Source organism: Pygocentrus nattereri, chromosome 18 (assembly GCF_015220715.1).
Source record: "Pygocentrus nattereri isolate fPygNat1 chromosome 18, fPygNat1.pri, whole genome shotgun sequence".
Classification (NCBI taxonomy): Eukaryota; Metazoa; Chordata; class Actinopteri; order Characiformes; family Serrasalmidae; genus Pygocentrus; species Pygocentrus nattereri.
Window position 1 is genome coordinate 3,831,396 of NC_051228.1, and position 14,159 is coordinate 3,845,554.

At 41.2% G+C, this 14,159-nt stretch overlaps 2 protein-coding genes across 2 annotated transcripts in view; both read right to left on the reverse strand.

The window, feature by feature from the left end:
- Positions 1 to 232: 232 nt before the first annotated feature.
- LOC108437815 (protocadherin alpha-C2) lies at positions 233 to 9,061 on the reverse strand. Its single transcript, XM_017715183.2, has 2 exons — positions 6,462 to 9,061; positions 233 to 1,339 (listed from the first exon to the last, which is right to left on the reverse strand). Exons 1-2 carry the CDS (start codon positions 8,877 to 8,879, stop codon positions 1,316 to 1,318), a joined length of 2,442 nt encoding a protein of 813 aa, XP_017570672.2. The 5' UTR covers positions 8,880 to 9,061; the 3' UTR covers positions 233 to 1,315.
- A 2,371-nt stretch (positions 9,062 to 11,432) lies between these two features.
- Positions 11,433 to 14,159, reverse strand: part of LOC108437817 (protocadherin-10) — a 5,785-nt gene continuing 3,058 nt past the window's right edge. The window contains exons 2-4 of the mRNA XM_017715184.2: positions 12,938 to 12,999; positions 12,245 to 12,354; positions 11,433 to 12,012 (exon numbers count right to left, since the gene is read on the reverse strand). Coding sequence (XP_017570673.2) covers positions 11,783 to 12,012; positions 12,245 to 12,354; positions 12,938 to 12,999 — 402 coding nt within the window. The 3' untranslated portion in view covers positions 11,433 to 11,782. The remainder of the gene's footprint in view (positions 12,013 to 12,244; positions 12,355 to 12,937; positions 13,000 to 14,159) is intronic.

Below are 14,159 nucleotides of genomic sequence, written 5' to 3' on the forward strand. Positions count from 1 at the left end.
CACCGGGGAGGAGACCCCGGGGAAGACCCAGGACACGCTGGCGTGACTATATCGCCCAGCCGGCCTGGGAGCGCCTCGGAATCCCTCCCAGGGAGCTAGTGGAAGAAATTATTACATAACCAAATGGTTCTACATAGAACCTGCTTGAAAATAGTTTCTATATAGCAGCAAAACATTACTTGTACCAATACAAGAACCCTTTTTGATGCTATATAGAACCATATGCATCACATTCTCCATCAATCTGAAGAACCATTCCACCATGCGAAGAACCATTTAAGCACAGAACCCGTGGTTCTAAACAGAACCATTGCCTTTACTAAAGAACTCTTGAAGAACCGTCTTTTTAAGTGTGTAGAGTTTCATCACTGAACAAATCTGCCAAGGCAGCTCATAACAGGTCATAGCTTATGCTTATGGCATGGTTATGTCAGTGTTGTGTAGCAAAGTTCAAAGTGTTACCAAAGCATCATGCCTTTTATCTTTCAAAATGTTTACATTTTTCTTTATGTAAGTATGTTTAAATATAAATACATTTACGTTCTCCACCTTCACACAGTACTTTCACTTAAGTACAGTTACCAGCCCTGTATACAGGTATAAAGCAGCTATACTCAGCTTAACTTAACTGTCATAAGAAAACCTCACGACATTTTTTTTTCTTGTACATTCTTTACATTGTGCGAAAATTTGGGCCAACAACAACCAATGGGCCAGTAGAAATGGTCCAAAATTACACAGAAGAAAATTTCATTACATTAACATACATTAAAGTTAGAACCTAGTTAACATTTTGCAGATATGAGGTTTTAGTATGACAGCGACAATTCATAAAATCAAAAGCCCATATTCCGCAGGCCTGGCTCAGGTAATTGTGCTGTTCCGATCATAATTTATATGATCCAGTTATTTATCATTTATGGGGATTATGGTTCCAGTCTAGCTGCAGTCCAGCCATCACTGGTGACATGCAGAAATACATAATCAAATTTCAAAAGAAAAGCAGGAGTGGTTTGAAGGGGTGGTTTGAAAGGGGTTCTAATACTTCCCCATCACTGTATCGGTCTTTCCTGCTTCACTTGACAGCTCTTTCTCCTACTTGACCTCAACTCAGATCAGTCGTATTAAGTCAATCACAGTTTTCCTATCCATGCAAAGTCATTCTCGCTGTGACTAAGGGTGGATGATAAAACGGGGTGGGACCTTTAATAAATGTCTATCAGATATACGAAGTTTCCATTTCATCAGAACTGCATTCTCACTGGCTCTCATCACAATCGTTCCACTGGAAGAAGCATCTGAGGCAGAGTTGAGATCAAGGCAGGTCGCTGCTAGATTCCTGCGAAGAGAAAGAAAAACAAGTCAGTCAAAAGTGGACAAAACATAATTTCAGAGAGTGTAATTTCATGTGAGTGAACTGAAATAAGTTGCTACAAATCAATATTTAATCAGTCGTCGATTTAACTGAAAATCGACAAAGAGTGTCAGGTGAGGCGAAGTATTCTACTTTAATGCACCTCAATGCGGCAGCCTTGCTGCTGAGCATGTTTGTGACCAGTATCAAAACAGTGGTCACTGGGGTTGGATTAGGTCCAGATTTTTGATATTGCTGCCACTGACAGTGTAATTATTCCCAAAGAATTTGTTTCTCAATAAAGTTTAAACAGCTTTGAGAAACAGGTAAAGACAAAGGAGTGGGGGGGCTCTGTTGTTCTACTATTTAAATGTAATTACATAATCAGAGTAGGTTCCAGTAGTCTAGGACTGCTATTGAAAATGCTTCTAATTTGTATTATTTTAATTCTTTTAAATTTCTATTTACTTATTTTGTTTCCATTACAAACTGTATTGTCCACGTGCCAATTTGAGTGAAAAGAATCTCTGAAATATTTATGAATCTTTATGAAAATATTTATGAGAAAAATCTGACCTTTTTGCACAAAGGCCTGAAACTGGACACATATTTGTTTAAATTTGAATTATGACCTACAAATATTGCAAAATCTCCAAAATTTCTTTTCGTTTTCCTTGTCAACTTATCTAAACTCTAAAGCCATCTGTTTCTTATTTCCAGATGGACTAACACAAAAATTTAAAGGTGATCTCAAACTGTTGGACCTCTCTGTGTGTGATTATTATTTACATCATTACAGAATGTATTTGTTTAGTTTTGAGTCTGCGCTTCTGACTTATTTGCCTATTTGTTTGCAGGTAGAAACATTAAAAAATGTTTGTTTCATTTGCAAATAAATAAACAAAAGACTACACACAACAATAACTTTTTGTCATAATAATATTCATTCACTTTCGTTTACAAACACAGATGTAGTATGTATCAAAAGTTTCTATGTATCAAAATTTCTCCGTTTCGTAATAAATCATTCATATAAAATCACACCATGTTTTTCTCCTTTCTGGCAATAACTGTGCCTTCAAACGGTATGATTCTCTGAAAAGGGTGATCAGAATAAGTGCTGTGTGGGAGTGAGGTCGTTGTGGCTGGTTTGGGATGAAGGTAAGAGAGGGTGGGCTCCAGAACTGGGGTCAGTCAAGGTAGTGTCAGGGTGATAATCAAGTTTTAGAGGGTGTAGGTTCCTATCACCACCACTGTAAAGAAATCTGAACCATTTCACTCCAAACCACTCTGAATGACCTTGTCGACATCTCAATGCTTTAATTACACAGAAATTTTGGAAATTGGTGGAATTCTTATATAATTCCAGTGGTCCTAGAGAGCTACCTCCCTGCAGAGTTTAGTTCCAACCTGTGCCCAATTAGCCACCCCTTAATACTTCTGATCCAGCCAATTAGGGACATGGTGAAGGTCAATTAGCTGGAGCAGGTGGGGCAAATTGTGGTTGAAACTAGGCTCTGCAGGACGTTAGCTCTCCAGGACCAGGGCTGAAGACCACTGGCATAGACACTAGTTTTGACACTCATAAGAATAACAATCTAATATCTAAACAACAGGACACTAGGGTGTGGGTCAAGGAGAGTGGAAGTGGGTGTGAGGTGTGCTCTAACAATGTGCAGGTCTCTCTTCACTCTCTGGGAATAATGGATTCAGTACAGGTCTTTGGACAGATCTGAGCAGAGCTCATCATAAGAGCAGTAGAGAGAACTGCACCAACAAAGAATGGGGTAAAAACAGGCCACTGAGCACTACCACATCATACCACAGCTTACAGAAGCCAGCATACCTCCAGCAGCAGACTGCACCTCCATTCATTTTGAGTACTTCAGAGTGCAGGAGGAAAACAAGCATTTCAATTACAGGTAAGAGCCAAGCAAATGACCACTCAATGAGCAGAGACACACTCATGGATTCTCATGCACTGTTGAAATATTTGCCCTCTTAAAAGCCCGAGTGGATCTTGAAGTTTTGAAGTGAAGCATTTGTGTTGTCAACTGAGTGGAAGTGACCTCTACTTTTCTTTCCCCTCTATAGAGTTAGTGACAGTGTTATTGGCAGTGAAAGGCTAAAAATGTATTACTCATGTGTAAAAACAAATCTGACTTTACCGCCTCACTTTCTCTCTCTCTCTCTATAATACTGCCCATACACACACACACACACACACACACACACACACACACACACACACACACAAACAGACTTACACTGACTGGCCATATCATTAAAACCCTTTGTTCCTACACTCATTGTCCATTTTATCAGCTCCACTGACCATATAGCAGAACTTTGCAGTTCTACAGTTACAGATTACAGTTACAGTTTCTCTGATACTTTGTTACCCTGTTCTTCAGTGGTCAGGACGCCCACAGAGCAGGTATTATTGGCTGGATCAGACACAGCAGTGCTGCTGGAGTTTTTAAACACTGTGTCCACTCACTGTCCACTCTATTAGACACTCCTACCTCGTCAGTCCACCTTGTAGATGTAAAGTCAGAGACGACAGCTCATCTGCTGCTGCACAGTTTGTGTTGGTCATCCTCTAGTCCTTCATCAGTGGTCACAGGACGCTGCCCACAGGACGCTGTTGGCTGGATATTTTTGGTTGGTGGACTATTCTCAGTCCAGCAGTGACACTGAGGTATTTAAAAACTCCAGCAGCACTGCTGAGTCTGATCCACTCAGACCAGCACAACACACACTAACACACCACCAGTGTGTCAGTGTCACTGCAGTGCTGAGAATGACCCACCAAGCAAATATTATTATTGTTATTATTATTATTATTACTGTTGAATAATGCCTGCTCTGTGGGGGACCATGGGGGTCCTGACCACTGAAGAAAAGGGTAACAGAGTATCAGAGAAACAGATGGACTACAGTCTGTAACTGTAGAACTACAGAGTGCAGCTATACAGTAAGTGGAGCTGGTAAAATGGACAATGAGTGTAGAAACAAAGAGGGGGTTTTGGAAATAGTGGTCAGTCAGTTTATATACTGGAAAAAACTGGCCTAAAAACACATTTAAAGACACATTTAAAGACGTCTTAAGCATCTGAGGAAATTATATGCAAAGTTATTCATCTGAGCAGTAAATATTTTTACATGTTAAAATGTTATTCTAACAGTAGAATAAACAATCCATTGTGTTTTAATGTTTGTAAACACATTAGTTTAATGGGGAAAACCAACAAGCAAAATTTCTGCATATTTCATTCCTTGAGATGTAAACAACGACAGTCAGAGTGGTTTGATGTGAACTGGTGCATCATAGAGCACCTTAAAACCTTCTCAAAACTATCGTAACACACCATCCCAGACATCAGGCAGTGAATTCATAATTATCTTGACTTAAAAACTTTCTGTGAGGGAGCTTTTAGAGGTGGATGTCTGGTTCCTATCACCACCACTGTGAACAGTTCTGACTCTGTAAATCTCTCTAGGACAGAGCGTTTCAAATCAAGCCACTCGGACTGACTTTGTTTACATCTCAGTGAATTAATATTGCAAAAAGCTTTAAGAATCAGTAGAGGTATAAAATCCCCTTCCTTCCTTCCACCTTTTCCCATGTTTTCCTTGAGGAAGTCCAGTATTTATGGTTACCAACCAACACCTAGTTGTAAGATCTAGCCAATCTTTTATTGAATTAAAGAAATTCATACAGTGGCTGTAGTGCTGCAAATACACTACACTACTACTGGTTGTCTCTACAAGTACTGGGGATTTTGAATTTGTCGTGTTCTCCTCATTTTATTGTGGACTTAATCCATCCTGGATTCATTTTCTCTTAACCCCAATGAATAGCTTCATTAAAGGGCCTATATTCTTTGATTTTAAATAAGAGTTTGATGTAGTTTGCAAACACTGCTAAAATTCCAAAACGTAAGGTTTCAGACCGCGGACCATACAGTCCATGGTAACACTTTATTTGGACAGTCCACTTTAAATGCCTTGTAGATACTTCATTTACTTTCAAGTCACATTCAACTAAATAGCTACTAAACCGACCCTAATTTTCTTTAACTTTAAACCTGGATTTAATCCTAATCCTAACCTTAACCTCAACCTAAAACCTAAACCCAACCCTCACCCTGGTTCTAGCCCTGGCACTGGTCCAAATCCTTATCCTAACCCCACCACTGTTACATTTAAAATGTTTTTTTTGTAAATGTGGCACCTCCCATTAGAACAGAGGTCATTTCCATATATCAGGTTTAAATGAACAACAAAGATCAGTTTATTTCTAAGTGACATAGAGAGGTTGGAAAATGGTCATGTGATAATAAATATTGCCTTTTCTTGTAGCATAAAGCCAAACATAAACACACAAGAAGCATGGAGGATATAGACTCTTCAAAGCAAAACTCTTCTTATGTTTTACTGCACTTGTTTTATTTGTATTTTATTTGTATGCAAAAAAACAAGCTTGTTGTCAGATAAGTAGTTTTAGTCAGTGTATTGTGTTGCCTAAATATTTTGCACAGCGCTGTATAATATCAGCATATTATCACTGCCATTACAAAATCTCTCTATTTCTGGAAGTCATTTTACAGAAGATTTTACTCCACCAATTCTACTGACCTTTCACATAAAGAAACGTTCTCACAATTTAAATTAAACTTTCACTTTACTTCCTTCCGCCTGAATTATGATGATATAAAACTACATTTTTGCCTGAACAGTAAACACATAAATTAAAAAAGCCAAGGCACACATTTCCATGGTTCTGCATAAAGTTGTATGCAAAAGTTTGGGCGTCCCAGTCAAATTATGTTTTGTTGATTTTTCTAAGTTAACAGATCCTCTACAAAGAATTTTAATGCACAATTATGGTTTACTGAATTTAATATATTGGGTCTGTGGAAAGTTATGGCACACTTAAACTTTTGTTTAATTTTTTTCCCCAATATGTTAAACTAAATATTAAATGCACTCTAAACGTTCACTTAGTAAATCAACTAAAATTAGCAAAAATTGACCAGTGGTGTTCAAATGTTGCATATGGCTGTAAACAGAGCAGGGAAAAGCATAAATTTGCATACTTTACCTGTAAAGTGGAAGACCTTGATTCACTAGTCCCTGTCAGCGCCGAGCTCCGAGGTATACTGGACACAAAAAAGCCAGCACCATTCGGTAGCGGTTGTCGGACCACCACCTTGCCCTTTCTGGTCTCAGCCAAGAACAGACTGTACCAGTATGCGTCACTGGAGATGAGTGTGGAGTCAGCGATGGTGGAGTTCCTCTGGCTGACGATGCTGTTCCTGCCCTGAGGGGCCGCTTTGGTGGCCCCTTTCTGGCACTTCAGCACAATGATGACCAAAATGGTGATCAGCAGCAAAAACGACACTGAGCCCAGGCCGATAAGCAAGTATAGGTTCAAATCTGTGAACAGGTCATACTCTATGGGCACCTCAGTGGTCTCTGTGAATTGCGTGACCTCCTCCATGGTGGAGACTTTGATGGTGACAGTGGCCGAGTGAGGAGGGTCTCCATTGTCCTTGGCGATAACGATGAGCCGCTGTTGCTTTGGGTCTCTGTAGGTGAACATCCTGGCAGTGCGGATTTCACCATTGTAGCTATCCAAGGTGAAGAGTGTAGCATCTGTGACTTGCAGGAACTGGTAGGTGATTCGAGAGTTTTGTGCTGAATCTGCATCAAGTGCAATCACTTTGGCCACAAGAGAGCCTTTATCAGTGGCCCTTGGGACAACTTCTTCAATAATGGAGCCTTTGGCACGCCATGGAGATACAATTTGGGGCGCATTGTCATTCTGGTCAAGGATAATAACACGAACTGTCACATTACTGCTGAGCGGAGGGACTCCAGAGTCTCTTGCTTCGACGTGAAAGAGGAATTCCTTCTCATGCTCATAGTCAAACGTACGCAAAGCGTAAAGATCACCATTCTCTGGGTTGATGGAGAACAGCACAGATACAGATGTGTTGGCAATCTCCTTTTCTACAATGAAATAGACCAGGTACTGGTTTTCATTCAGGTCTGGGTCACGTGCAGTGAGGGAACATAACAACGCCCCAGGCTCGTTGTTTTCCACCAGGTGGATGGCGTAAGAAGACTGAGGAAACACCGGTGCATTATCGTTCACATCCAGGACCTCTAAGGTGATGGTCTCATTATCCGTCAATGGTGGAGCTCCTTCATCTGTAACATGAAGGTTGATGTCATACCTGGACACTTTCTCTCTGTCTAAAGGCTCTCGAACCATCAGCTGAAAGTAGTCCTCCGCTGACTTGTTCAAAGCAAAAGGCAACAATGGTGCGTTTCGTATGGACAGGACAACTTCACCGTTCTTTCCGGAGTCCCTGTCACTCACACTGACCACAGCTATCACCGTACCTACCGCTACATCTTCTCTGATCAAGCTTTTGAAAGATTTAATGGTGATATCAGGGTAATTGTCATTAATATCGGTAATCAACACTAATATCTTGCACTGATCAGACAGAGGGTTCACTCCCTTGTCTCTGGCCTCTACATAAATGTCAAAACCTTTGACCTCCTCAAAGTCAATCATGTCTCTTACCCTGATCTCTCCAGTGTTGGGGTCCAGCGAGAACTTTTCCTGGGTTTTCTCCGAAGTGTACAAGGTGTAGGAATACTCCACCTCTGCGTTCGTTCCTTCGTCCAAGTCTGTGGCGTTGAGCTGTAGAAGTAGCGTCCCAATAGATGCATTTTCAATCAGCTCCACTGAATACACCTGCTTGTCAAACTGGGGGGCGTTGTCATTGGTGTCCAACACCTGAACTATGACACTGGCCGTACCTGAGCGCGGGGGTGTGCCTCCGTCCACAGCTGTGAGGATGAGATTGTGCACGGCTTTCTTCTCTCTATTTAGACTATCTTTCAGCACCAGGTCTACATATTTGGTTCCATCGCTGCCAGACTGGATGTCAATAGTGAACTCGTCACTGTCGCTCAGGTAATAGGTCTCAATGGAGTTTTCCCCAACATCAGCATCCACTGCATTGGTGAGCGAAAACCTCTCCCCAGGCGTCGCTGCTTCTGAGATGTCCAGCGTTATTCTCTCCCTCCTGAACTGCGGGGCATTGTCATTGATGTCCATGATTTCCAGCTCAATGTTAAAGATGCGTATGGGATTCTCGATAATCACGTCCATTTTCAGAAAGCAGGACGACGACGTTTTGGCTGGACACAGATACTCCCTGTCGATCTTCTCGGCTATAAACAGCTCGCCAGTCTCTTTGTTCACGTCCAGATACTTCTTGCTGAGGATGTAGTCTAGCTTTACCCTGCGCGCCGCCAGAGCCCGAGCCTCCAGCCCAAGATCCGCGGCCAAATTCGCCACCACGGAGCCCTCCGCGATCTCCTCCGGGATGGAGTAGCGCGTCACGGCCGAAGCGGTGCTCCACAGCGCGGAGAGGGCGAGCAAACCGAGCCGCCACATCCTCAGCATCCTCAGCAGCAGCGCGAAGACGCGGAGCTCCATCAGCGAGGAGGAGACGACACCACGGGGATCGAAGCGGCGGATCAGACGCGAATGGAAACGAGACGTGACCCTTCAGGCATTTTAGAGACGAAATATTATAAGCAGAAGAGCGTGAGACTCCACATCTGATACAGAGGCTGTCATGGCTTCCACACACACACACACACACACACACACACACACACATATACACACACACACCAAGCCTGTGGTGGTCTTTCAGAGCTGAGCGTAGAACAGCGCCCTCTATAGCCCCCTCATCCCCAACCCATGTGACCAAAAACAGCAACGCTGGCAAAGAATAATGAGTAAAAGTCACCCGGCGCCCGTTTGAGGCTCAATCTCACAGCGATTTTCCACAGAGCAGCGACACCGTGCGAACAAAACCCTTCCACGGCGTTTTAAACGGGAATTCCACCGACTTTCAACCAGAATATCTGCATAATTAAACGGTTAAGATGCAAACAAAGTCATTCAGAGCGGTTTGATGTGAAACGCTCCGTTCCAGAGTCAGAGCTGCTCACAGTGGTGGTGATGGGAACCAGACGCCCCCCTTTAAAAGCTCCTCACAGAAAGTTCCTACATGAAGTGGAGGATCAGTCGATCAATACAGAGGGTGGCCCTCATTTTCAGCGCAGCCCAGCATTTGCAGTGCAAACGGGTTGAAAAGAAGATAAAAAGGAATTGATTCAGTTCAAGCTTGAAATCGAGCTGACCAGCGTGACAAAGTCAACAGCAAAACCCAACAATATCAAAGAAAATATACGGAGAAAGAAAAAGTAATAAGACACGGATAAAGATGTAATTAACAAGGGAAATAATATAATATATAATAAATAAAACCGAGATCTCACCGTTCAAACCGTCCCATGAACTTAAACGTGAGGATAATTCAGCAAAACTAAATTGAACCAACAAAGAAAAAGACTGGAATAAAGCAACAAAGTAAAAACAGTAAGATAATTCAAATCTAATATGAATAAGCCAAATAAAAAATAACATGAAATGGTTGGAAAAACATATAAAACTAAATAAACAGGGGGGGAAATTCAAACATCAGCTAAAACAGTGACAGGCTGTCTGAAGGTGGATAGAGATTAAAAGTTTACTTTATAGGACGAAACTTTTGGGAATTTTTTTTTTTTTTTTGCCATTAAAACATCATTTATAAACCAGAGCTACTTACAGGGAGATATAAGGTGCAATAGTTTCCCCCAAAAAACTTTCTTGTTCAGACATATCACAGTTTTACCATCGCCAGCATTGCATAAGCTCAGAAGACTCGTGTAGGTTCTCTGGTGGGTCTGGATGGTAAATATAATGACTATATTTGTGCTGTAGTCATGGCGACGCCTGGTTCCCATCACCACCACTGTAAAGAAATCAGTTTCTCTTTAATGAACATCCACTGACTTTGTTTACGACTCAACGGCTGATAAATCAGAGCAGTAAATATTGGACAGACAGCAACTTTCAAGCATCATCTGGTGGCACAGTGGTACTTTGGAGTGACGCAAAACCTTGGTTCTAAAGAACTTTTCAACTGATGGTTGCACCGTAACATTTTTGCTGTTTAAGTTAAATGTTACTTTTTTTAATCCCACAAACGGGGAAATTCCACCTCCTCATTTAACCCATCCGTGAAGTGAAACACCACATACACACACTAGTGAATACACACACACTAGGGGGCAGTGAGCACACTTGCCCAGAGCAGTGGGCAGCCCTATCCACGGCACCCGGGGAGCAATTGGGGGTTAGGTGTCTTGCTCAAGGACACCTCAGTCATGGACTGTCGGTGCTGGGGATCGAACCAGCAACCTTCCGGTCACAGGGCCAGTTCCCTAACCTCCAGCCCACAACTGCCTCAACAGTCTGTACCAAAGACTCTTCCTCAACTCGTGCATCCAGGTCAGGATTAGGCCTTTTAGGATGCCTAATTTTTTAAGCTCACTAAGTCTTTGAGGATAATGATTGTAAAGGGAACAGTGAACTATAGCCTATATTTAATATTCATTTCATACGTGTACATCAACCGTGCGCGTCATTATTACCTGAACCGTAAGCACAAAAATAAGCGAACTACAATGTACAGTGCACTAATCATGTTGATGTAAAATATGTTACTCAAATAGTAGCGACACGTTGAAGTCCAGATTCAGTGCATTACATTTTCACTAAACTGTAATCCCGCATCTTCTTTTAACTCACATAAATGAAGCCCTTTGTATATAAAACTCGGTATATCCCGCATGTTGCTCAACAGTTTAAAGTTAAGGGAACGCTTTTGATGATTTTGAGTTGAATTAACCTCTTGCTGTGTAGTTTAGTCCGTTGCTTAAACTTTTTCAACTTCTAGCCGTTCAGAATGTTGTCCTCATTTATCCCAGTAGAAATGTTCACATTCACAAACTCAAACTTTTTTCAACGATCAATATTTTCAATTTTCTTTTTTTTAATTTTTTTTTTTTTCTTCATTTTTTTACACCATGTGGCCAGAAACAATCTGGGAGACTAGAAAAAAAAATCATATTAAAATCTTTATTTGGAGAATTTACAGCCTGAGGGGTTAATTGTGACACGACTGAACTCCAAACAACGATACACACTGAATTAAAACACACACACATGCACACACACACACACACACACACACACACGCACACATACATCAGGAGGGGGCGACAAACTGTCTATACCAGTTAATGTAAAGTGGCTTTATTCCAAATGATTTTGGAGCATCTCTATTGGTCAACCGGTCATGATTCTGCCCGGTGTAAAGCACAGCTGCCGTGTTTAACTGGACAGCAGCGTTATGCCCTGTTCAGAGAGGACTCTGTATAGTCTGTGTACGTTTTCATTGTCATCTATTAACGTTCTGTGACCTGAGCTCGTGTTTTAACTCATTTGTAAAGCTCATTGGTTATGACGGTGTCCTCGTGCAGGTCGTGGCTCGGCGTTATCCTTTTCTTCTTTCCAAACGTAGAGAACGAGTTGTAGATGTCCAGCTCTCCGTGACCGGCCGCTTTCAGCAAGCCCGGAGTGCCCGGGATGTAAACGTTGTGCTGGTAGTCAAAACGAGGAGTCCAGCAGCGATCAGTGAGACCACCCGCCTCAGAGGAGGTCTTGTAATCTAAAAACATGTAAAAAAAAAAAAAAAGAAAAATGTACTTCTTGCTTTTTTATACGCAGAGAAGTGTGAAACAAGCAGTCACTGGCCTGTAAGTCTTTAATAGTAGAATAAATGGATTTTGTGTGTCAGAGTGTTTGTTTAACCATGTTTTCCGTTTCTGTTACTGAGCTGTGCTGATAAGGAATTTCCACTTTTAATTAAGCTCAGCACGAGGATGTATTTACAAACATACCCCACATGTGGCTGCCCCAGGTCCAGTAGTGTGTAGAACCGGGGCACGTGCACGTGTCTGAGTGGTCCAGGATCACTCTGCGCTGGAGGGTCTTCACTACAGTGGCAGAACTGAGCAAGAAAAACAGAGATAATTGGGGGATATGAGTAATGTGTGTGTGTGTTTGTGTGTGTATATACCTGTGTGTGTATTTGTGTGTATACCTGTGTGTGTGTGTGTGTGTGTGTGTGTATAAACCTGTGTGTGTGTGTATAAACCTGTGTGTGTGTGTTTGTACATGTGTGTGTGTGTGTGAGAGAGTGTTTGTGGATGTGTATGTTTGAGAGAGTGTGTGTGTCTATACCTTTGTGTATGCGTGTGTGTATATCTTTGTGTGTGTGTGTGTGTGTGTGTGTATAAACCTGTGTGTGTTTGTACATGTGTGTGTGTGTGAGAGAGTGTTTGTGCATGTGTATGTTTGAGAGAGTGTGTGTGTCTATACCTTTGTGTATGCGTGTGTGTGTATATCTTTGTGTGTGTGTGTGTGTGTGTATAAACCTGTGTGTGTTTGTACATGTGTGTGTGTGTGTGAGAGAGTGTTTGTGCATGTGTATGTTTAAGAGAGTGTGTGTGTCTATACCTTTGTGTATGCGTGTGTGTGTATATCTTTGTGTGTGTGTGTGTGTGTGTGTGTGTGTGTGTGTGTGTGTTTACCTTTTGTGTGAGTAATTTCTTTGGTTCTTCAACAGCGTCCAGTCCTTGTTGGCTTGTTTGATCTACAGAATTGAGAACATGTATTTGCCAAATTTTTATAGACCCACACATTCATTCATTCATTCATTCATTCATTCATTCATTTTCTTACTGACTTTTTTTTGTCTTTCCATTTTTTATTACTCATTCCTTTTCTAGTTGACATTGTTGTAAATGTTTTAGTTCAAACTGTATACGCTGTTCCAATTTCATAACATAGCTTTGATGTTTCATGTATATCTACAGCTCAAAAATAAATATTATGAAAAACTAAAGAAAATTCACAAAAATATAGTTTTTCAAATATTTTAGAATAAAAGCCCTCATGGACACGTTTTGTAATCTTTAATGTTGCATTATAAAACACTATATAAATGTATGTTTGTCTCCTTATTTTCTTTATGACAGAGGATTATGGTAGAATAACAGACTAGAATGCATGATTGATCTATTTACAAAGCAGTTTATCATTAAAAACCATGATCAAGCTGAACTTGTTCACAAAAGAACTAAATTATTGTGAGGTATCGGATATTGATGGTATTTTCAGGCTTTATTATTGGGCTTTAAACTCACTCCTGACTACAAACTACAGCAGAGAAGTAATGAGGGCAGCAGTGAAGCTTGGAAAACTTTGTTTGGTGGTCAGAGTCTCCATCTAGTGGAAGAAGCCCTTAACCCTGATTTGAGCCTGAGGATTAAGAGCAGTGGGCCAACTGACCCACATCTGGTGTCATTAGCTGCCAGGCATTTTGCCACTGAAAGCATCCATGGATTAGTTCAGGGAGGACGAGTTAATTAGTCAGTCGCCCAGAAACAAACAACTTCTGGAAAGAGAACAAGTATTTCTGTACTACACACACACACACACACACACACACACACACACACACACACACACACACACATATATATATATACATATAGTTTATATATGTTTATCCTATAGAAAGTGGCAGGGTCATGGCTCTTCCAAGGTTCTTTAGTAAAGATGATGGTTCTATATAGAACCATGAACACTCAACAGCACACACTTAATGGTTCTTTGTATGGTGACATTGCTCTTGATATTGATGGAGAATGTTTTTTATATGGTTCCATATACAGCCTTTTAAAAAAGGTTCTATATAGCACCAAAAAGGCTTCTTCTATTTTTATGATGTCAAGCTTGTAACAACAGCAG

What these genes read in the sequence shown, in the direction of transcription:
- LOC108437815 (XM_017715183.2), bottom strand. Translation starts at nt 8,879, where the DNA reads ATGGAGCTCCGCGTCTTCGCGCTGCTGCTGAGGATGCTGAGGATGTGG. An exon ending in CAAGGTCTTCCACTTTACAG is followed by an intron (nt 1,340 to 6,461) that starts GTAAAGTATGCA and finishes TTCTCTTCGCAG; the next exon opens with GAATCTAGCAGCGACCTGCC.